Source organism: Harmonia axyridis, chromosome 1 (genome assembly GCF_914767665.1).
Source record: "Harmonia axyridis chromosome 1, icHarAxyr1.1, whole genome shotgun sequence".
NCBI classification, from domain to species: domain Eukaryota; kingdom Metazoa; phylum Arthropoda; class Insecta; order Coleoptera; family Coccinellidae; genus Harmonia; species Harmonia axyridis.
The window spans coordinates 66,667,052-66,692,872 of NC_059501.1; the positions used below are offsets into that span (position 1 = coordinate 66,667,052).

The 25,821-nt window shown below is 34.5% G+C and overlaps 2 protein-coding genes across 4 annotated transcripts in view; both read left to right on the top strand.

Moving 5' to 3' along the window:
- Positions 1 to 25,821, top strand: part of LOC123670978 (lysine-specific demethylase 3A-like) — a 132,149-nt gene that overhangs the window by 38,857 nt on the left and 67,471 nt on the right. Inside the window, exon 1 of one of the 3 annotated variants that reach the window (XM_045604589.1) lies at positions 21,296 to 21,443. The exons of the other annotated variants lie outside the window; for them this stretch is intronic. The gene's annotated coding sequence lies outside the window, so the exon portion shown is untranslated. Of the gene's footprint in view, positions 1 to 21,295; positions 21,444 to 25,821 lie in introns of those variants that run through there. 3 annotated transcript variants of the gene reach the window in all.
- LOC123673767 (jerky protein homolog-like) lies at positions 17,791 to 19,431 on the top strand. Its single transcript, XM_045608442.1, has one exon. The coding sequence runs from the start codon at positions 17,791 to 17,793 to the stop codon at positions 19,429 to 19,431; it is 1,641 nt and encodes a 546-aa protein (XP_045464398.1).

The window sequence follows — 25,821 nt, forward strand, 5'->3', positions numbered from 1 at the left end:
GATAGTAACGCGGGCGGTCTGGCTATGCCTGTGTCCTCCTGTGCTTGTGCTATTCGCAGTTTTATAATTCGAACGTTGCCGAGCGTACGGGTAGGTTGCGTGTTCGCGCACATAAATCATTTTCACGGAAACGGACTCCGACCGCTGTGCAGTCGCCGGCGGGTTTCAGTATTGATTTCTACGAACGGGGAGGTCGCGACGTGGCGGAAAACTTTAGCACGACTTTAACGTTGTTTTGGTTAGGATTTTGCTGTTTTCGTTTGCCTGGGTGTGCAATTGTGAATATTGCTCCGTGGGGTTTCGAATTTTTCGATCTGGGGATAGGATTTCAGTGGAAAAATTTATTTTTTGATTTCATGATGTAATAATATAGCTAGTTGTTTCAGAATATGTCTCAACGGATTTTCATTTTTCGACAATGACCGTTGTTAGTAATGAATAAAATCAAGTACAAGATGTCCCAAATTCGATGCTCACTGAAAGCATCTCGAGAACTATGAGGCTAAGAGAAAAAATCTTCAAGAACCCCTGATCTCTTTTTTCGAAATAATAAGATATCAAAAAGAAGATTATAGATATCTCGATTCGTTCTCGAAATACAACAGGGAGTTTCCAAAAAATAACTGCTACAAATATTAAGCTATATCTTAGTTTCTGTTCGAGATATTCAATAAATTTTAAATGTTATTGCGTGGTGGTAGATTAACATCAGTTTATTTTTTTTCTTCACGCAATTTATGTTTTCCATTAATCTTCTCCATAATTGAATCATTGTATTCCCTGCACCCCTTACCTTTTTATTTCTTATTTTCCCACAGTTCAAGTCTCATAGCCATAAAACAGGATGTTTCACACTTTTCATGAACTGCTTCTTTGATTCAATACTAAGGTTTTTGTTGTTAACAGTACTCTCTTCTTTTCAAAAGCTTGTTTGTACGATGTGATGTGTCTTTTCATATCCTTTGTTGATTTAGTATCTTGGGTTATAACACTTCACAGATACCAGTATGTATTCGTTAGTTGCTTTTTGCTCACTCGTTACAGTACTCTTAAAATATTACCATGATAATACGATAACTTTCGAAAGAATTGAAGAATACCTTTAAGGCCTAGTGTAGATAAATTCAGTTATACAAATAATAACTGAAATGGAAAAAAAAACTATTCAAAAATCGAAAGAAGCACTGACTTGGAATCGAGAGCTTTCGAGCGCTCGTCCATCCATGCTCCAATTGCACCCTTGAAGACCTACTAACTAAATCTAGGTAAATGTTAATTGTAATTCATTATGATGTCATCATTGTCGTTTAATTTATCTGTGAGGAAATCAGATTATACCATTCTCTTAAAATTTGTCAACATTTGACTACTCATTTTACAAATTATATTTCAACCTCGTTGGATCTGTTGAGGTAATATTCAATAGTTTGCTTTGGGGCCCGATGAGAATGAAATTTTGCGTTAAACATGAAATTATTTCATATCTACACGCAAATCAACCGAATCTGTTATAATGGTAGTTTTTTTTTCAATTCATTATCTTTGAATTTTTAATTGTTCTCATGATGAGTTAGAATGAAATTTCACGCGAAACATTATATTTTTATTTTATATCTACAACCGAAATCCCAATTACATCGGTTTTGTGGTCTCGGAAATATTAGTTTTTTTTTTCGATATTCTTCTAGAATTTTCTCTGGCTATATGATGACGCGATCAATATAAAAGTTTGCATGAAGATTGAAATTATTATTCTACATCTAAACGTAACATTCTATTTCGATATACTTATTCCTAACCTACCCTGAGAAAAGTTTCTAAGTTGTTACATTTAAGAATCATCGTGTTTACGGCTAGACTAGATCGTCACCACATAATACTTACTGTGATCGTGACGAAATGTTGGAGAGAACTGTTCGAAGAACAAACCCTCAAAAATATGACGTAATGCGGAAATCGTAAACAAAACCTCTATAGTCTGTTCAAATATAAGACAGGGCAATATGAAAAAGTTGGAGCATATTCATAAGGAAGGAGTACTGCACCAAGGATAATTCACATACTCATACAGTTTGTACTCTATATTAATTTACAAATGAAATATACTAAACATCCCAACATAAAATATGTATTTACACCTGCAACGTAATGAGTTGATGGAGATTCATCAATTCTATATTTACATAAATATATATTTATTAATTTATTTATTTAATGAAATAAACGGGTTATACCCTTTTATACAATAATAATAAATCACACGAATAACAGTGTGCAACACAATGAAATGGACAAGATTTACAAATTTCAATGTGAGAAAAATGATAGCGAAAATCATTTCATAACAGTTAACAACACATGTTATACAAAATTTAAATTTACTTAACTGAGGCGAAACTCGAGTCGCAAAAATTCACGCTACGATCTCCCAACAATATCAACAAGATAAAAATATGTAATGGCAAATATCTAACAGAACATGAACAAAATTAAAAAAATAGAATTGTTCTAAATCGAAAAAATATCACCAAATCCAAAACTTTAATAGAAATAAAAATGAAGTATACAAATCCAACATGTTATCGAAAAAATGTAAAAAAAATCACCCGAATTTGTTTCACTCTCGCCTTCGGTATCAATTGAAAAACTCGCAAACTTTACATCGATCTCAACAAGTAAATCCATAAATTTATTTCTTACTCTTCTGTGAAATGGGTATGCAAATCATCAATATACAATAAGAATATACACATTCCATTTCTAATACGATGTGAGTATTCTGTGGGGGACGAAGGAGGGATTTATGACCGTTTGACTAATAACAGTTGCCCTAAGCACGAATCATCCGATTTACTTAGTTTATATTGCTCCGCCTTATATTTAAACGGACTATAATCCGAAATTCGCAAAAATCCCAACACCTAACGTAGCCCAGAGCTTTCCCTTCTCGGAAACCTCGAATTACGTTGGGCCTTCCAAAATCTGGGCCGGTTGGCGTTGGATTCGTCGAAACCGTCATGTCTAAAAATCCGACCGGGTCGTGGCCGATTCGCGGAAAGAGCATCGCGCGCAAAGTTCGACACAATGAGGCATTCGCCGTGCGGAATGTTGGCACGACTTTCCCAAACATCGGACGGCGCTGAGCGGGTTGCGAGCGTGCCAGACCGCAATTAAAATGGGCCGGTTGCCAGTCCGGCGAACCTTGAAAAATAATAGAGATTCTATCGGCTCCGCGGCTTGATGTATTTGCGACGGCAATAGTTTCCGCATTGTGTTGCCGACGTTGGGAGGGGGGGGACTGTCGATATTGTTGTCGAAGTTTTTGAGGTTTCGTTCCCCGAACGAATCGAAATTTGTTTCGACAGATTGTGTGTAATAATCAAATTTCAGCCAGAAATGGTCACAAATAATAATAATAATGAATGATATTTATTTCATAATAAAAATTTTTACAAGTAAAAGTATTGAATCAAAAAATCGTCAAAATAAACTGTTTATTCATATTGTTTAACTTATATTTAATTTCAAAATTAGAAAAAACAACTGTTTTGTTTTAATTACATTTGATTGATCACAAATAATAATAAATAAAATTTATTTCATTATACAAAATTTCACAAGTGAAAGTATTAAATCAAAGTGTCGTCAAAATAAACTGTTAATTAATAATTTTTCAAAAATTCTTCTACTATTTATGGTTTCAACTTTAAAATTAACAAAAACAATCGTTTTTTTAGATAACATTTGAATAAATTTTAATTATAAATAATAATAATAATGAATAATATTTATTTCATAATCAAAAATTTTACAAGTGAAAGCATTGACTCGAAATATCGTGAAAATAAACTGTTAATATATAATTTTCAACTTGAAAATTTTTTTACCATTTCCTCCATAAATTTACAATTAGAAAAAACAACTGTTTTATTCTTATTAGATTTAATTAATTTCTTATTACAAATAATAATGAATAATATTCATTTCATTATAAAAAATTTACGAGTGAAAGTATTGAATCAAAATTTCGTCAAAATAAACTGTTAATTTATAATTTTTAACTCAAAAATTCTTCTACTATATATGGTTTTGATTTTAAAATTAGGAAAAACAGATGTTTTTTAAATCACATTCAATTAAATTCTAATTACAAATAATAATAAATAATATTTATTTCATAATCGAAAATTTCACAAGTGGAAGTATTGAATTAAAATGTCGTCAAAATAAACTGTTAATTTATAATTTTTCTACTATTTATGGTTTCGATTTTAAAATTAGAAAAAACAACTGTTTTTTTTTAATTACATTGACTCGAAATATCGTCAAAATAAACTGTTAATTAATATTTTCGACTCAAAAATAATTCTACTATTCATTTCTAATTTTGAAATTAGGAGAAACAACTGTTTTTTTGAATAACATTTAATTACATTTCAATTAAAAATAATAATAATAATAATAAATAATATTTATTTTCTAATCAAAAATTTTACAAGTGAAAGCATTGACTCGAAATACAGTCAAAATACTGTCAGAATCCTATTATCGCTGAACCTTTCTCTGCATGGCTTCATATTCAGCATTATCATAAAGATTCTTTTTTACATAACCATGAAATCATATAGTTTTTTTTTAAAGACCTAGGAAAGCAACTATTTTCAGAGGAGCTAGACACATTCAGAGATTTCGTTGAATCAAGCAGATGAATGAATATGATGGTACTTAGATGTTGTTTCGAATTCAGCTGTTCTATCCTCAAAAATTATCAATAAAAGGTTGATATTTATTGTACTGTAATTGTGAAAACTAAAAAATTTAGTGTTGGTTCTTCCATTTTTCTTAACGAACAAAAAACTGTAGATACAAGGCACAGGTTTTATAACTCAGAACTTCAGACTAACTTCAAACCAAAATGTTGTAGGCAACGTTACTGACTATGCTCTAAGCTATAATATTCGAATTTAATAACTTCAGTTTTTTCTAAATGAAGAGCATATGCGTTCTTTCCACACCAATCAGCAAAAGTCGTTAAAAGAAAGAAAGTATCCTCTTCCTCTACAAATACTACAATTTTTGCTTTCACATTATGTAATAAGACTGATAAGTTATTTATAAAAAGTAGAAACGGCCCTAATACCGATCCCTGAAGAACGCCCAGATGGATCCCATATTCATCGCAGTTATCTTTAAAATTTAGTTCCTATTTGATATCGAAAATCTAAGCTGTAAAGTTTGTTGGTCAAAAATTATTATTTTCTAAGGAAATGATGGTCTTAAAGACCGCTATCAACGAGTTGAAAATAAAATGTTCCGTTGTTTGAGAGGAAGGAAGTACATAATAACTTCAGCTTGTTTGTGTATTTGTGATAAACTTGGGGATTTCGAGTTGTTTTTAGAAGCCAGTGTATTCACGTTTTATTTCCGTTTTATTCAATATTTCGATTTGTTGAAAGCTATATTCATATTTCATCAGTTACAAGAGTTAGATACAAACATGTAGAGTTAAAGTAGGTTGGTTTAGGAATAGATGGGATTGAATATTCAGATGTAGAAAAACTAATTAATTTAGGGTTAAGTAGGAAGTTCCCATTCTCTTTATAACCTCCTTTTTTCCTTAGTTCACAATAATTAACATAATATGATAAAAAACAATCCACTTAACACTTGGTAATTTAAATGCACTAAGTATATGATCAGGCAATCAAATTATCTGTTAGTTCTTTCGTGGATAATAAGGGTGAATAACCTTCTTCTTAGAAAGAGATGGTCATCTCTATTAATAGGTTTTTTTTTTTATTATTGAATTTTCCCAATCCACCCGTTACAGTATTACAGAACAACACTTCATTTTACAGCCTTAACCTATAAAGATGCATCCACCAACCCATAATTTGTAGCAACCACAACGAAAATCCCAAAGGCCTTGAGGTTTCAGTTATTGGTAGTGACTCCAATCTGCAGGTTCAGATGAATACAAATAGAGCTGTGGCAAAGCATTATTCGAAAATTTCATCATCCTTTATTGATGCTCAATTCGTTGAGTGCGCTTTGTGCCATTAACTATCTGCCTTTGTTCTATCGATATCTGGTTGGATTTGACCTTGTTGACTACCCACAGCGTTCATAATGAGAAAACCAGAATCGGGTATTATGCTCAACGATTATGTTGGTTGGCGATAACTTATATTTTTATCGTCATGAGCGCATACTTTCCAGAACGTTTACCGTTGCGAAATGGATTGCGCACATGAATCAAATTTTAATTTCCTTTCCTTGTTTACACGGTGAAATTTGAAAGACGACGAAAGGTGCATTTCTACAAACAGCAAGGAAGATAACAGAACACTTCTCACTTGAACGTTTACAGCTATCAAAGGGGAAATGGAGAACGGAATTGAGAGGAAGAGGATGTAATTCATAAATTAATATGCAATCAATTAGAATTAAAACTGTATAAATGAGTTTCGTCTTTCACTTTGAGATGAATCAGAAGAGAAATAATAACGTTGCATTGGACTTTCCTGTGTCAATACCATTTGAATTCGTTCTCTCTTTCTCAAGTTTAGATGTGTTGCTCAATTTTCAATTTCATATGCGCTTTGAAATTTTCCTCAAAACTTCTACTTTCATAACTTTGCTTATACTGATCACAATATTGGCCTCCAATTTCAAAATTTCTGACCCCAAAATGCATTTAAGGCATTCTTGTTTGCATGAATGAAATTCCTTAAGATTCTAGACCATCTTTCTCACTGGTTCTTCAGTCAGATTCATTTTGATTCATGTGCGGAAATCACTTTATCGATTCTTCCAATTTTTGGAAGGAACTTTAGTATGACAGTTGAGAATAGACTCAAAATATAGTTTTTGTTTTTACTACTATGAAAATTGAGTGGTTTACAACGGTATCTCAATGATTTTAATGATGAATTTCGAATTTTTTTCCTTTTCATGGAGCAGGGGTCAAACGACACATTTCTGAAACTTCATAACTGACTTCCAGATAGAATTGAAAAATTAAACCGAACGGTTTTCAGCAGAAGAGCGAGAAACCTGCTTTGAGAGAAAACTATTTACAGTTTGATCGATTTTTTTTATTAGAAAATTGATTTTATTTTTACTGGATAATTTGACATTTTTTTATTATGGAATTTCTCTTCCATATAGAGATTAATTATTAATTAATTATTTTATTGTATTTTTGTTCAATTATATTTGTACTGTTTGACAAGCCATGAAATTTTGTTAATGGCATAATATTTCTACAGGGTTTTTCTAATTCGATGAGCATCTCGGGAACTATAAGACTCGGAGAAAAAAATCTTCAAGAACTCCCTTTTCTCGAAATAGTAAGACATCAGAAAGCAGATCATAGATATCTTGATTCGATCTCGAGTTACAGGGCATTCCTGAAAAAACCATTTGAATATTTCGCTATTTTGGTTTCTCTTTTAGATATTCGAAAAATTCTGAAACGTTTGTTTCAGTAATTTTTATGGTTTATATCATAACAGATCATAGAAATGAATTACCTTTTTAGAGATATAGAAGAGTGTTGGTGTTTTCAAATGGGAATCCTTATATCAACGCAGTCTTGCAGTCGCTGATTTCTCGAAAAGCCATTACCGGTTTTTCAAAATTGTCATCCGTTTCAAAGATATTGAGTTTTTCGACTTCATTCTTGAAATGGATAACTTATACAGGTTGTTTCCAAATAAAACGTGAACGTTGAAGGAGGTGTTAGTATCACTCGTTTGTCTCGATAGAGACAAATTAATTGATAACTGAAAATCAACAGTTTACGCAATATTTGAATTTTTGCATTTTTAAATAATTTCTCACCCTACTTCATTTTTTGTAAATTTTTTCTACGTTGACAAAGTTTGTTTTAAATTTTAGATTAATTTCATCGGAAAAGGATATGATATGTATGAAAAAAGGAGAATTATACTGTATTAGATGTTGAATAAGAATAAGTATGATTTGAAAGTAGGTATATGAAGGAAAGAATAATAAATTTCCAATATAAATTCGCCTGCAACTTTCGAATTCCTCAATTCATGTGTAACAAAATTATTTTAAAAAATCGCAAAGTTGCTTTTTTATTGCCTTAAAAAAGTTTTCGTTAGAATGCAGTCACTGGTTTTGTTCCCGCAGATTTTGATATGAAAGGGGAAAAAAGAAAGCAGGGGAAAGTAGTGAAATAAATATTTTTTTATTGCAATCAATCTTAAAATTTCAGTAGAAAATGTCTTTATGAATTATGTTTGAAATGACCTCCACCATTCCTCATTCAAGCACATGCCCTCTTTCTTATTTCTTTATTGTTACTTTCCTCCTATTGTTAATTTACTCTTAATCTTCTCGTTTCTTCGTCTATTCTAACGGTGTTAGATCCGGACTTCTCGCTGGCCACGAAAATAATACAAATTCATGATCAAATTTGGTCAACGTAGAAAAAATTGACAAAAAATGAAGCAAGGCGAAAAATCTTTCGAAAGTCACAAGAATCCAAATACCGGTCTCGTAACCTGTTGATTTTTGGTTATCACTAAATATGGCTCAAACGACAGCAAATGAGTCATAATAACACGTCCTCCAAAGTTCACGTCTAATTTGGAAACCCTGTATATACATATTTTTCATTCAACGTCAACTCTCTCTTATGAGTATCATATAAATTATAAAAAGAACTGAAAAAAAAAACATTTTAGAATTTTGTAATATCTCGAACAGAAACGAAGATATAGCAACATATTTGAAACATTTTTTAGGAACTCGAAAATAATAATAATATTTCTTTATTTAGTAAAAATTACTAGTTCAATAGAATCGAATATGTATCAATGATCGGCTTTCTGATATCTTATAATTTCGAAAAAGGAGATTGGGGGTTCTTGAAGAATTTGCCTCTAAATCCTATTGTTCTCGAGATCCATTATTATTAATGAGGAGTTTAGGAAGATTTTAGGCGAAAAATTGTGAAAAAATAGCCCCCGCATTTCTTCAAATTTTTAATTCAGAATGCAACAGCACGTTCCCAAAAATAGTTCTCAAAGAACACAGCAATCTTTCGCAAAACCAACCGTCTGCGAAGATCGCGCACGAAGTGTCGTAATTTTTCAAGCCGCTTATACGCACACACACACGCAGCCTCCACTATGCAAATATATGTGTCGATCACAAAGAACTCGAACATCGCCGTTTTTTTCCAAGGCGGCCATAACAACGCCGACAATAAATAATTCCTAGGAAGGTGTGCGACCGGTTTTCTCGACGCGATCGCTCGTCAAAAAAAAAAAAAGACTGGCGTATGTAGGTACCTCGGTCCCGGCGGCCGTAAAAATCGTAATACCGTATGACGAGACGTACATTCCGTCCCCCTGGCAAGCAAACCGAGGGGGGGACGAAGGGGGAGGGCGGTCGCGTCGTCGCCCGCGGCATGGCGGATGTAATTAAGAACGAGCATTCCGTCGTCCGGCCGGTACCGGTCCCGCTGGGTGAAGAACCGGTCGGACGGGCCTGGCCGCCCTCATGTTTTATTCAGGCTAGCTTCGACGACTGGATACCCGTTTGTGTATGAGACTGATCGAAGTCGTCGTTCCTATACAGTCGGTAGAGCCAGAATTCTCGATTCGAATGAGCTCGATGCCGTCTTCTCGCCTGTTTAGGCAGTGGCTAATATAAAGACTATAGATTATTAGATTGCGAGTTGCCGCAAAAAACCTCTTGGATCGAATTTCCATCTGCGAATCGCTGCTGAATCGCAACAAAATCACCCCATTTTTGAAACGGTTGGTGGCTGGTGATGAAAAGTGGATGACTTACGACAACGTCAAGCGAAAACGGTTATAGTAAAAAAGCTGTGAGCCTACGGAAACGGTCAGGAAGGTTTTGCTGTGTGTTTGATGGGATTGGCAGAGAATTATCTACATAAACTGCTCCTCTAAGGCACAAATGTTGACTCGGACTTTACTGTCAGCATTTGGAACTTGTGAAGGAAGCAATCGCCCAGAAGCGACCAGTTGAAGAGGAATTGTGTTCCATGTGGACAACGTAAGGCCACACCCTCAGAGGAAAGAAAAGATAGAGGTGCCCTTAGAAGTAAATAGCGTTGTATTGTAATCAATTGCAACAGTATGATGATAAAGTGAGATAGGACAACAACAAACCTGCAAAATTGACAACTAGAGGGGCGGTAAACATTTCAGTGGCGTAGTCAATGGTTCTCTTACTGCCTCTTATTAAGTTTTGGGTGCTGAAATGTTTGGAACAAACATATGCATATTTCGGCAAATTGTTCATTTGCAATATTAATACGTGGCACCATATTTTGCTAAATCTCTATTTGAAGGAAACCTACAAATGTTAGCATTGAATTAAGTTTTCGATATCTCACAAATACTACGCCGTAGACGAGATATATTCTACGCCTATGGACTCAAAACGTGAACTTACCTATAATAGGTTAGGTTTTCATTTCCGATGTTTTACACACTATACATGTTTTTCGAGTATTTACCATGATTAAAATTAACAATATGTAACTTAAAATTCACAAACTTGTATGAAATAACGCCGATTACAAACGTGAAATTAAAATGAACAGTTAACCCTTAACGCACCTCTAGTTGACACATGCAATAACAACAACAGAACCGTGTTGCCAAATCCTCAGAATATTCGCAAAACATCTATGCCACAGAACGGAGAAAAGATTACTTCTTCCTCAGAATGGCAACGCAGTACATTATAAGTGTTTGTAAACAAAAATGTTATAGCGATGTCAACAAATGCTATAAGGCACCTCTATCTTTTCTTTCCTCTGAGGTCGTTCCCTATACAGTCGGTAGAGCCAGGATTCTCGATTCGAACGAACTCGATGCCGTCTTCTCGCCCGTTTAGGCAGTGGCTATAGACTATAGATTGCGATTACCGCAAAAAACCTCTTGGATCGAATTTCCATCTGCGAATCGCTGCTGAATCGCAACAAAATCACCCCATTTTTGAAAGGGTCGGTGGCTGGTGATGAAAAGTGGATGACTTACGACAACGTCAAGCGAAAACGGTCATAGTAAAAAAACGGTGAGCCGTCGGAAACGGTCAGGAAGGTTTTGCAGTGTGTTTGATGAGATTGGCAGAGAATTATCCACATAAGCTGCTCCTCTAAAGCACAAATGTTGACTCGGACTTTACTGTCAGCATTTGGACCTTCTGAAGGAAGCAATCGCCCAGAAGCAACCAGTAGAAGAGGAATTGTGTTCCATTTGGAGAACGTAAGGCCATACCCATCGATAGTGACTCGCCAGAGGTTCTTATGCATCCACCTTATAGTCCGAACCTGGCCCCATGTGATTACCATCTCTTGCTGTCCATGGCAAACAATTTTGCTGGTGAAAAATTCGTTCCAACAGAGGCTTGTGAAAATTGACTGTCCCAATTTTTTGCCAAAAGCGACTAGGGCTTCTATGAGAGAGGCATACATAAAAACCTTCAAAATAGTGACAAGTTATAGAACAAAACGGCGCATATTCGACCCAAATCGGATCATTCTATCTGTGGTAATTGAAGTCTTGATTTTTATGCAAGATATAATGATTTTTTTATTCTGTACCTCATATTATCTTTCTTGAAATTTATCCCAAGATTTCTTGACTGTAACCTATCTACGAATATGGGGCGGAAGTATATGTGATAGCACTGGTAACCAATGTTAAGGTGTAGAACTAATAGTTCCACTGATAATTCTCATGGACATGTTTAGCTGTGCATCAATTTTATGAACATGATCACTATTGAATCAAACAGAATAACAGTGATCAGCAACAGAAAAAACCAAGGCCAAAGCTGTCGTACGAAGAGTGCTAGCATCAGCACCTCATGAAGAACCAGCTAATTTTTGAAGAATATTAGTATTTTATTCATGTCGTAAATTTTCCAAGTGGATCTTAAAATTCAAAGAGGAATCAAGTTCAAACCCAAGATATTTGAGAGAATAATTATGATTCAAGACGGAATTATAGAAAGTTACTTTCAATTTTCTATATTTTCGTTTGAATGAAAACAGAAAACTTCGATTTCGCCATTCAAGAAAATAATTTTCCATATTTTTAGATCTCCATTCAAATTATTTTCAATAATTCGAACGAAACACAAAATCATCGGAATAGATTAATTTCTCAGATAAGGTAGCAGGGATGTCACACAAGTATGAATTGAAAAGTATGGGAGACAAAACCGATCCCTGCGGAAGTCCATTATTCAATTTTTTGAAATTACCACTTTTGTCATCAACAAAAACAGGAAATCTCCTGTCAGATAACATTTTTTCAATCAAACGAATCATATGCAGTTTATTCATCAAACCATCTTCCCACACTGCATCATAAGCTGCATATAAATCCACAAAGACAGCTCCTATTTTCAACTTATTGAACCTGATTCAATGAAAGTAATAAGACTGAGAACCTGATCAAAGCAAGTTCTATTTTTTCTAAAGCCTTTCTGATAATTTTGCAGAGTATCTTCAACATTTGGTTCAATCCTGAATAGAATTTCCAAAATTTTAAAAGGAACACTCGAAAGGCTTATAGGACGATAACAACGATAACAACTTGGATCGAAAGAATTCGACCAAACTTCATTTATTGCATGCATTCTGAAAATTCAATGAAAAATAGGGTGTTCCATTAGGAAAAAACGTGTTTAGTTATTTACACTTTTTTGGTACACCATGTGTTTGTAAATTTTAGTTCCAGCGTCAAAATTACGAGAAGAAAAAAGTCTAGAGCACCAAATACCTATATCATATTATACATAGTCAGTAACATAAAACTCGCATTATCATGAAAACTAACAACTCGATGACTAAACAAAAATTTTGATTACAGAGCATTGCATGAGTTATAATGTTGACGATTTGCAATTCATCTGAACGAAATATCATCTTTGTGCATTCTAATAACACAACCTCTATGGAATTTGCTTGATAGAGGTTTATTTCGCACTGTAAACTAAATATTGCAGCTGATAATATTGCTATAAAAGAACTGCCAAACAAGCATTTATAAAATATCATTATCAATGCATATTCATATGATGAAATTGTTATGAATTGGTGTGTTTTAGTTCTACCCAGTTTGATCTAAAAATTGATTTTAGGTTCTTTTAAGGTTGAGACCCCACATCGTGTGTTATTAAGTTTACTTTCATTTTATGATCAAGACAATAATAACGATTGAAGAACCTACAAAGTCGAGATATTCGGACCTTGAGACTACGATTTGAGAGTTGCTATGCAATTTTTATTAAATCACTTCAGACTAGACTCAAAATTCGAATGGTACAGACACTTTGACGAAATGATAGCCGGTTGTTCCCCTCTAACATGCTAGAAAAAAAGATCCGGGTTTATCTAGCCATACAGTATAAGAAGGCAAGAATTTGCATCACTGCCAACAGCCGCAAAAGTCTAAAACCATTCGAAACTATTATAAATCACTCTTGCTGGTGACAGAGAGTAACAAACTTATTTTAGTTCGAATACCTGCTCACCAGGGTATCAAGGAAAATGTTGAATGGATGCCCCCTTCTAAAAAAGGAATTCAAACAACATTTATCGGTCCTCTTATGGCATGCTGGCGTCCCAAGTAAGGGGAGATGTCGTTAAATGTGAGACGAAGCAGAAAACTTTTTAGTGATATTATATCGCTGAGCAGAGACGAGTTCTAAAGAGCTTGTTGCATTCTCGACAGAAAAGTTGCGCAACTTATTTTATCGCTCCCAAAAGCAAAATAAGACTGCCTGATTGTCTGCTTACTGCGCATCTAGATAACACCTGAAAAGGCACTGAAAACTTTTCACAACTGTACAAAGAAAAAGAAACACATTATCATATATTGTATATTAACCTTGAGAAATTCTGGTTGAGATTCAAATTAAGAAATACTCTTATACAAAGCCATTTCTTCGTCAACTCGTAAGAATTTCATTACAAAAAAACTATTAGGAGTAGAAGTTTTCGCATCGAATACTGTCAATTCCATTCTATAGTTTTTACATTTCTTTTGGAATTCCTTTGAGATTCAAGGTTCATGTTATTTAACACGATGAAGAATCTGCATAAAATATTCTGTATTGTTTTGCCTGAATATGAAGGAAAGGTTGTTCAACATTTATTTTTTGCATAGTAATTACAAAAACTAGTTTAAATTATGACCATCTACCAAATATACTAACTGACAAAGAAACTGCAACACCCAGAAGAAGCTGTTATATTATTATTTTTTTGTTAAACATAGATAGTATAGCAAGGAGTAAATTATTGCATTTGGAGAAAAAAATTATGTTAGGTTTTTTCATGTAAACAATTTTTGTTACTCAAATATTGTAGCCGTTTTTTGCAATTTTTTTAAATTTTACAACAAACCAGCTGTTCGAGGGGATCCAAAATCGATGTTTAGTTGTTGTTAAAATTCCTAGACCACGTGTACGCAAAATCTATCGCCAGCTAAATGAATTTGAAAGAGGTCAAATTATTAGTCTACGGGAGGCAGGGTTGTCATTTCGAGAAATCGCTAACCGTACGAACCGAAATGCAACTACTGTTATGAGATGTTGTCAAGCGTGGTTTGATAATGCCCAAAATCGAAGAAGATTAGGAACCGGACGTCGAAGGGGCACAAATGAAGTTCAAGCTCTACGTCTAAGACTTAGGGCCATAAGAGACTCTCCGATTTTCTTGGGTGCACATGATAGCCGAAGAAGGGTTAGACGACTTCGAGGAGAAAGACGTGAACTTCAGTTTGATGTTGACCGTCATGTACACCGGACAGTAGGTGTTATGGTATGGGGTGCTATTGCACATGCAATAACACCTCACTTAACCGGCTCGAGAATCTAATATTTTAGCAAGATAATGCCACACCTTATTTTGACAGAGTTATTTTAAACTTTTTCGAATCGACCCATGTGAATCTTTTGCCATGGCCGCCCAGATCCCCCAATCTTTCGCCCATGGAGCATGTTTGATGTGTTTCATGTGTAGAAGGCTTGGAAATTTACCCCAGCCCCTACGGACTTCGGCAGCTCTGAGGCATGAAGTGCAGGTAGCTTGGAATAGTATCCCTCAAGAATAAATAGACCATCTTATTGCCTCAATGCCGAGACGTGTTGGGGAGTATATAGATAATCGAGATGGACAAACACATTATCAACAAATTTATTTAAAAAAAAAGTAAACCCTCCGTTTTTTCTCCAAATTTCAATCATTTACTCCTTGCTATACTATCTATGTTTTACCGAAAAAAAATTAAACAGCACCTTCTGGGTGTTGCAGTTTCTTTGTCAGTTATTATAGTTCACAGCTGAAACAAGTCTATATTTTAAGATATTTTAAAATTTTACACACTGTTAACATACTGAATGACAGTGAACCGCCAATTTCCCGTAATTATATAGGCAGTGTTGCCAATTTAGAGACAAAAATAACTTCACAATCATTGCCAGCGTGTTTCATTATCAGTATGCTAGATAAAAAATTCTAAAATTTCGTCTGTGATGCATAAATAGGTCTCTATTTTCTATAAAAACGTTATTGGTGCAATTAACTCAAGGAAAATTATGAAAGTTTTTCCATCCAACTACAACAACAATTAAATAAAAACTAAAAGAATTTTCCAATAAGAGGTTTCATTTTGATAATATGAAAAAACTAGTATATCTCAAGAGGAATCGAAGTCGATTGTGAAGCATTGGCATGAATCTTATCCCTCACGTCGGCCCAAAAAATAATGTCTAAAGGTGTTAAATTACAACGGCCAGGAAACAACAGAAAGTTATACTATGTATGCCTGTGAGTTTCACTTAGAACTGACGTCTTAAGTATCTGGTTGGTGTTTCATATAACGATTGTTGTATTTCATACTTTTATTTTATTGTAGATTTTATAATTCTCAATGTCCAATATCCATAAATTATTCTCTAAGATCATTTGTTCTTCGCTTTTTTTTTAATGCTGTTACACCGGCAAATTCTTGACGATGTATGTCCGAGTAAATAACTTTTTTTTTTGCTCACATTCGACGCATCTCTTTCAGAAACACCTGTAGGTACACAGAATCGAACAATATCTCATCTATTCAATTACATCTGTAACAATAGTTCCATTCAATTCCCCATACGACTCGATCTAACATATTTCACGTCCGTCATATGCGGGTCAACGACTTCTGAACTGGAACCGTAGAAGGAAGGGGTAGAATGCGAAAACCAGAAAGTTCATTTATCGGAGCTCCACTCCCAGTCATTTCTCATGATCAAAATCCCAAACAAAGTTCATCCCGTCGTCTACCATCCACCCCAACTTCCTCGAGGGTCGTTCGAACTCCGAGACATAGTTTGGGGTTACCTCGAATCGATAGAGCGCTCTCAAGTTGTGTAGGGGGGGGTCGACCCCAACTCCGCTTACTTTGTCCGTAGATTAACGAATTTTTTACGTGACCCGGCAACGTCACGCGTCGATTCCGCGAATCCGTCTAATCCTGTGCTAACTGTTTCGGCAGGCTTATCGAGGTCAGGACGGTAAAATAAACTCGATGTTTACAAGAAGTCTTGTTATCAGGCGATGAATATTTGCATTCGTCAAAATGGATACAGCCGGTCTTGACGTTCGAATCGTTCTGTGATTCATCGGAGAACAAACAGAGGTTATCGCGGCGGATTAATAAAAATTTCTGTGCGCAATCTTTATCGCATATAGGATGGTTTGTTTGTCGAGGAAAATGTTACTGTAGGAAGTGAGTCGTTTAATTGGTTCTCATGTTAGAGTGTATACATGGCAGAATATGTATACTTTATCCATTTTTATTATTGTAGTCTTTCCAAAAAAACAAATTCATCAAAACATATTTTCGAGAGCTCTTTCTTGCATTTGATCGGTCTATCATTTTTTCACAATATCTATAATTTTCAAATTTTGTACCGGAAAGTTTGACCTGCTGATGACGAATCCATCCTCAAAATCGATTTTGTCGGTACGTTCATCTGACTCTCAGTATAGATACACGATAACTTTTGAAAGGAAAGTCCTAGAAAATTGAATTTGAATAATTCGACTTTTCCCTCTCGAAATAAGTATGCCATTATAAAATAGAAAATGATACAATTAAAATGGTTATAGTGGCAACACTGTGTATTATTTTGTTTGACATTTCCATGTTATTTCTGTTCAGTAGGTTACCATTTAATCATGGAAAGATACATTCTTCAAAAACATGAGCAATGTCAAAAAACAATACACATTATATATAACCATTTTAAATAATATTAGGGAAAACCGCTTTACAATACACAGTGTTGCCATTATATATAACCATTTTAAATAATATTAGGGAAAACCCCTTTACATCGGCACCATATTATAGAAAAAGGGCATCTATATCAATTCAAATTTGTTTTTTTCTTAATGCTTCGTGTAATTGTCGTTCAATCGACACTCCACGGAAATAATTTCCTTATACAGTAGAACTCCAATTATCCGAACTCCGACTATCCGAATCGCCGATTATCCGAATCACAAAAAAGCCGCGAAGCCAGTGTTTGCGCGTCAAGTCTTGACTTGACTTGTCTTAACAAGTTAAGACAAGTTCCGGCACATTGCAGTCACGGCGCACCTGTCATTGTTTGTTTTGATTAGCCAGTGTGCTATTGACCTTGCTCGAGGACGCTACTCTTTCGCTACGGCTTACTTTTGTTTGTGCGTGTACAATACTGTATTGTTTTTATACCATGGCTTCGAAAAGAAAACGTGTTGTGCTATCGTTAGCGGACAAACTGAAAATTATAGAGCAACTCGATAAAGGTGTAACGGGTAAGAAGTTGTCTGAGATTTATGGTGTTGGACAAGCAACAATTTCTGACATTAAAAACAGTAAGTCAACACTTTTAAACTTTGTTTCGGTGCTTGAAAATGGAGATGGAAGTTCCTCCAGGAAAACAATGAAGACAGCAACCAACAAAAATTTGGAAGATGCTGTGTTTAAATGGTTTTTGCAGCAACGTTCTATGGGAAATCCGATTTCAGGTCCAATCCTTTGTGAAAAAGCCAAAATCTTAGCGGAAAAGCTTGGTTATTCATCTTTTAAGGCTAGTAACGGCTGGCTAAGGAATTTTAAATTCAGGCATGGTGTACGCGAGTTAGATTTGGCTGGTGAGAAGCTTTCAGCAGACTCTGCAGCAGCTGAAAATTTTATTGAAAAATTTAAAACTGCATCAGAATCCTATGATCCAGAGTTTGTTTATAATGCCGATGAAACTGGCCTTGTTTGGAAAGCATTACCAAAAACCACTTTGGCTTCTAAAAGGGAATCTAGTGCCCCTGGACATAAGGTCAGTAAAGAACGTGTTACAGTGCTTAACTGTGCCAACTCCACTGGAAATCATAAACTGCCACTTTTTTTGATAGGAAAATCAAGAAATCCAAGAGCATTTAAAAACGTAAAAATACTTCCACTCTTCTACAAAAGTCAACCCAAGGCCTGGATGACTGCAGCTTTGTTTACCGAATGGTATGATGAAGTGTTTATTCCTGAAGTGAAAAAGCACCAAAAATCGGTGGGAAAAGAAGGCAGTAAGGTGCTTTTAATTGTTGATAACGCACCCACTCATCCTACAGCAGAACTGTTGGAAAGAGAGAATGGGCAGTTTAAAACGACGTTTTTGCCTCCCAATGTTACAAGTTTGCTGCAACCCATGGACCAGTCTGTTATTGAAACAATGAAGCGCCATTACAGAAGGCAACTGCTGAGAAAACTGCTGATCGAAGGTGCTGAAGATGAAGAATTGGTTTTGGCAAATCATAGCAAAATAAATTTAAAGGACTGCTGTTACATTGTAGCGGAAGCTTGGAGTTTGGTTACGCCAGTGACGCTAAGACGTGCGTGGAATAAACTGAAAGGCCTACCGTCTGAGAAGAACAAAAAAAAAGAATCTGAAGAATATGAGAAACAAGAATATGGAGAGGATGATGATGATGAAGATGCGTTGTCACTAGAGGAAATAAGAAAAATGATTGTTAAAATTCCTGGCTGTACAGAAGTAAGTGCTGAAGATGTAGGAGAGTGGATGGCTTGTGACACGTCTGACCCTGGTTTTCAAATTCTCAATGACGATGAAATTGTTGTAAGTGTGAGAGAAGATGTTGAAGTGGAAGTGGAAGAAGAACTTTCTGCTGATGTTGAAGTAGACGCTGGACCATCAGCTAGTGAAGCATTTGCCGGTCTCGAGACTGCTTTGAAGTGGATGGAGCGTCAGCCCGAGTGTGACCACTTGCAACTGCTCACCGTCAAGCGAATGCGTGACCTGGCTGCCCGAAAACGGTTGAAGACCGCAAAACAGCTTACATTGACGGAGATGTTTAAAAAACAATGATTTTTATTTCTAAACTTGTACATAAGTACATTTTATTTATATTTAAAACATGTGAAAATTTCATGTTTCTTTCATTTAATTCAATAATAAAAAAATAGTGCAATATCAAAACGTAGCTTTTATTCTCTCCAATGGCAATTTTTTTAAAAAAAATCCGATTATCCGAATATTTGATTATCCGAATGGGCCCCGGTCCCCATTACTTCGGATAATTGGAGTTCTACTGTATCTCATTGGCTGCAATCAGCGGACGCAACAGTTGAAAAACAATTGGAAGAATTTTCGCTGAACGAATATTCTCAGTGCTAAACGAGTGATCGTGTTTACAGACGTATAGGATCGATTTCACCCTTGAATTTTTCATCATTCAGTCGAACCTAATCGTTCTTGTAAAGTATCAACAAATAGTTATTTGTAATACAAGTGCAGAAGCCATTGATATTCTTCTCTAGTTTAAAATTCAGTTTTTGAATAAACGACTGTAAGAATGCGCCTTCTATACCAGTATATATTATGTATACATTATTTTCTCTAAGTCACTGAATTTTTATTGAAATTAATGCAATATTTCAATAAATGTCGTTTAGTGATTATTGCATTAAAAAATTTCAGTTGGCAGAACCGTTTTCTGTATCACCAAATTTGATAAATAATAGATGAATCCGTGGCAAGAAAATTTCGAGTACTAATATACAGGGTGAATTAAATTTCGTGCATAAACGTATGTTGTTAAAATACATTTTTTTATTACACTCCTACATTTCTGAGATTGTTATACCGGGTGTTTTTAGAGGGTGAGTCATGATTTTTTTGGGATAACTTCTTTCGTTGTATTTGTTTTGGGAAAAAAAATAGAAGCATTCGATGGAGCGAAGAAAATAAGAAAAGATACTCTCATCCAAATACAAAAAATGAACCGTTTTCGAGATATTTGATTTTCTGTAGTCACATGATATTAGCAGATTCATTCATCACGAGATTCATCAATAACGATAGAAGTTGTTTAAAGAAAAAAAATCATGATTTATCCTCTATAAACACCCTTTATAACAATATCAAAAAAGTAGAAGCATACCTAAGAAATGTATTCAACAACATACATTTCTGTACGAAATATCAATCTGGTGGCATTCATCGTTTATGCGGGGATATTTTTTAAATTGTATCAAGGAAGGATATATCTCCCTTAATAAACATTTTGGGCCATAAGTTTTTTCATCAAACTGTACTTTTTTTTGCAATGTGCTATCACCCCCAGAAAACGCGGTACACATTTTTGACCCACCCTGTATAATAATAATATAATGAAATATAACCATGTGTGGATAGGAAATATTCTCGCACGATTTTGTTCTACAAGGTATGACAGAACGAACGGATTTGCCGCAGAATTAGAGAAACCAAACTTTTCTACTCTTCCTCCCCTAATCGGAAAAAATCTCCGAACAACCATCTTCAACTCCCAAAAGACACGAAAATCATTCCGATCCTAATCAACAAGAAATCCCAATCCAACCGGACACCGCCAATCTCACATAATAAAAAAAATGCCGAGACTGCGGACGTCCGTTTTTTCGTCCAGTCCGCGAAAAATCAAACCATCCAGGCAGCGAAGAATAGAAACGAAAGGAAGTAATATCAAAATCCCGCCTAGTTCGCTCGTTCCCGTACATAACGAAACCGATTCGGTCAGCAGCTTCGGCCGAGGCCGATGTGCAGCGGCAAAACAGCAGCGCGTTCCTACCGCCGTCTCCCCAAAGTCAGGCAGCAGCACAGCCAACTGCCAAGGCCTCGGCCTTGTTTTCCTCGATTCCCTCCCGGTTGGGCGTTTAATCCGCTGACTCGACATCGTCGTTTTGGCCTACGTCAGTCGGTTTTTTCGCTCGCACTCGGCGGACTGTGAAATGGTATTTCGTCGAGTGTTGTTGTTACGGTTCGTGCCCATGCCTGTGTGAGTGTTTTCGGCCGTTGATACTTTACTTTTTTTTGGAATAGCTGGGAGACTGTTGGAGGTAAGCGAGGTGGTTCAAGCTGTTTTTTTTTCGTTAATAATAATAATGATGTTCCTCGTTGCTATTGTAATTAGTCAGGAAAGACTGCGTTACATGTGGTCGAATGTTTTACCTCGTATGACTGTCGGTTTGATCATCATGAGGTTGAATAACAATAAAGTTGATATCACATCATTAGATATTTCAAAAAAAAAAACTTTAAAACTATAATGGGTTATGAATATATGAACGTATATTGATAAAAAAAATTTCCAATTTAATTTTAAATCGTATCAACGCATTTATAAGTGTTTCTCTTTCGATTGAATGAAGTTCTCAGTTTTAATTTGAAAGCAAGATGGTATACTACGGACTTATAAATATCTCATTGATATTCACCAGGAAATCACGCTTATGCTCGACTTTTAATGATCAAATGTCAAATTGCTATAAAATGCTGTAATGAATCTAGAATTACATTCTTTACTTGGCGAAAATAGATTCTAAAGTAAGTTTCGCATATTCTACAAAACAATCGAACTAGCCCGAGAAGTTTTTTTCACTGAAATTACTCCAAACTATAGTTTATAACTAACACTTCACTCAATAAGTCCCGTCCTAACAAGTAAAAACATATTTTCTCGAAAATTCGACTTGCTTCATCAGCCTGTCTTAGTGTTTTCGGCCATGGATACGTTTTTTTGGAATAGCTGGGAGACTGTTGGAGGTAAGCGAGGTGGTTCAAGCGTTTTTTTTTTCGTTAATAATAATGATGTTCCTCGTTGCTATTGTAATTAGTCAGGATTCAGGAAAGACTGTGTTACATGTGGTCGAATGTTTTACTTAGTATGACTGACGGTTTGATCCTTATGTGGTGGAATATCAATAAAATTAATATCACATTATAGATATTCAAAAAATTAACGTAATACTTTTAATAGTTTATAATGATATGGCTTAATTTTAAATCGTTTTAACGCATTTGTCTGTCGATTGAATAAAGTTATCAGATTTGATTTGAAAGCTCGTATACTCCGTATATTCAGAATATAAAGTGTGAGTCAAAAATGTGTTCCGAGCTTTCTGAGGGGGATAGTACATTGAAAAATAAACTTATGGCGCAAAATGCATTTTAAGGGAGATATACCTATCTTTCCAAAGTTGATAAAATTAAAAAATATCTCCGCATAACTTCTAAACGGTGAATGCCACCAGATTAAAATTTCGTGCATAAATGTATGTTAAAATAAATGTTTTTGAGTACATTTCTACTTTTCTGATATTGTTGTAAAGGGTATTTTTAGGGAGTGAGTCGTGATTTTTTTGAAACAACTTCTATGGTTATTAATGAATGAATCTGCTGACATCATGTGACTACAACAACTCAAATATCTCAAAAACGGTTAAATTTTTTGTATATGAATAAGAGTACCTATTTCATGTAATTTTCTTCGCTGCATCGAATGCTTCAATTTTTTCGTCAAAGCGAATACAACGAATGAAGTTGTCCCAAAATAATCATGGGTCACCCTCTAAAAACACCCTTTTTAACAATATCAGAAATATAGAAGTGTAATAAAAACATGTATTTCAACAACATACATTTATGCATGAATTTTTTTTTATTTTATCAACTTTAGAACGATATATCTCTCAATATACATTATGAGTCATAAGTTTATTCATCAAACTCTACTTATTTTTCAATCTACTATCACCCCCCAGCAAACTCGGTATACCTACTTACCCTGTATATTTTATTAAGAAATCACTCTTATAGGTACTTGACTTTCAATTCTTGAATGATAAAATGTCATTAATTACGATAAAATGCTGTAATAAATCTACAGTGTGTTCCTAAGTTGCAAGGTATAGTGTGTTCCTAAATTGGAGGTACAAAGACAGATTCCTCTGATCATTTTAAGAAAAAGAGTTCCATGAACATGGGCCCGCAACGCTTAGTTTTCAAGATGTAAGGGTGTTGAAGTTTGTTTTCTTTTTCAAGTTTTTTTTTCCATTGAACCCTCCCTTCACAAGATATTCAACTTAAATTTGTCATAGATATTCCAAGTTGAAGTGTTTTCATCATGTGATAGATAATTTTGAATGCAAATGTATAGGGTGAAATTTTTTCTGGGATAGTGCCCGTTTCTTTTCTTCAGAACTTTTTTTTGGTAGATCACTGGTAGTTTAGAAAAATGTAAGAAGAAACTTTGGTTCACTTTTTAGTTTCTTGTAGTTTTTAGTATCTGCCAAATGCTGATTTTGAGAAAAAAAATTCTATAGTTGACATTAAATTGTTTTAGCGTATTTCTCTTTACCCTAGGCTCGGCCCTAAAGAGTGAATAAAGTAATTCTTAGCTTTAATTTGAAATTACAATGATGCAATAAAATAGGTACCTACTTCATTGAAGTTTATTGGGAAATTATGCTTATGGTATACTTTTATATATTTTATGTGGAAATTCAGAAGATGTAATAGGTATTACTCAGCCAATTTCGAATTAATAACAAATATTATACACAACGATCAAACAAGCCCAAATAGATTCGTTCTTCTCAACCTTGGTATGTGAGAAACCCACCTCTACCGTCTGTATACAATTGAATGTGGCAGCTGCTTCTTTTCATTTAATGATCGAGCCGTTTCCTGATAGTGGAAGTTACAATTTTACTGTTTTGTGAACGTTTTAAGAGTGGATTCAACTCATTGTTGAAGCCACTCGTTCCCTAAAATGTTTTTAGGGTAAAGCTTTGTGAAAGAAGTATGATAGTTATTGAAGTTTGATACTTGGTGCTTGAAAACTCGTACTAGTTCATTTTTATAAGATATCTGAGTCAAAGTCAATCAATAATTTACGTACCTATTGAGTTATTTTTCAATGGACCCAATGAGTCATCTACATAAAAACTTCTTTTGAGAATATCTCTGGATATTTATATGTATAAGAATCAGTAGAAACAGGTTTCAATCTAGCTTGAGGAATTTACCTCTATGAGAGTTAAGTAGGGGCACGAAAAATTTTAAAACGGTTCATATATATACCTTAGTGATTTTTTCAACGATTCGTGTTTTTTAAAGGATAATGATCAAGAATTCGTTTAAATATTTATTCCTAAAATACCTTCGTTTTATTCCGGAGCAGAATATCATGAATTATGAATCAAATAAACCATATTATAGATAGATAAAAAAGTGGAAAATATAACGCACTCACCGCAACTTGCGTGAAGCAAAAAGAAAACATTAAAAAAAACGCCAGTGTTTAGTGAAACATTTCAAGGCTTTTTCATCACGTTATTGCTATAAAGCCTTGTTAGTTCATGTCCAAAATGAATAATGTATGATATAAACGGAAAAACGTGAAATTCAAAACTCGATATTGATTTTTCATGTTCATCATGAATAATTATTAGCGTGAATTTAAAGTTGATCTGGTTTCGAAATAAGTTAAATTCAGCGGACACTGTCCTCACACCGCTCGTTCCCAAGCCTCTTGACCGCTTAATTTTTCAAGATTCCGATAATTCCAGTTCTGAATTCTTGATAAATGGCCTGGTCGAGTTTTAACAGGTTCTGCGGAATTCCACGAGTTCAATTTGTATCCAAGTAGAAATCTACAGTCGGAGTATCATCAAACGAATGCTAATGGATACCTTATGGAAATCGCATTTTTTGCCATTCATTATTTTATGGTTGAATTTGAAATTCGGTGTGGTAATTAAAGGATAATTATTCATCGTTTTTAGGGATAACAGCCATTTTCGACCGTGTTGAGAATGGGTCAGATTAAACTGTAAATGAATGATATAAATGTAGGATAGATTTAAAAAAAAAGGCAAATTAACACTTTGGCTTATTATTTCCTCGTTCAACGCGAAATATATTGACACGTGGAAAAAAAAGATATGAATTTATCAATGGAAATAAATTTCAATGAATATTCAGCAGCTGAATTCATATTTCTGGAACTACAAGTCTTGGTAGGAAAAAAAATATGCAGTATCAGCGTAAGCAATATACATATATTTTAAATTGAATGATTATGTGTTGTTTTTTTTAAATTTTTTAAATTTGTTTCCATGATTTTTTGCTTCAAAAATTCATGGATCGCGTTCTAGGTCTAGAAGGATCAAAGAGGTACCAAAGTTTATGCCAATAGACTTCAAAGTTTACGTGGAAAGCTGTGGAAGTGGACGAATTTTTTTTCAATGGTTTTTTGGATTTTATTCATCAAAACGTTAACTGCAAATTTAACGTTTCAAATGATTATTGATTCAAATATCGGGATGAATGAGTTTTCAATAAAATAAATGTATGGAATAGAGCAATAAGATATAAAAAACGAGCGGATGACGTTACTTTTAAGTGTAAAAATCTGGACATACATAGTATAAC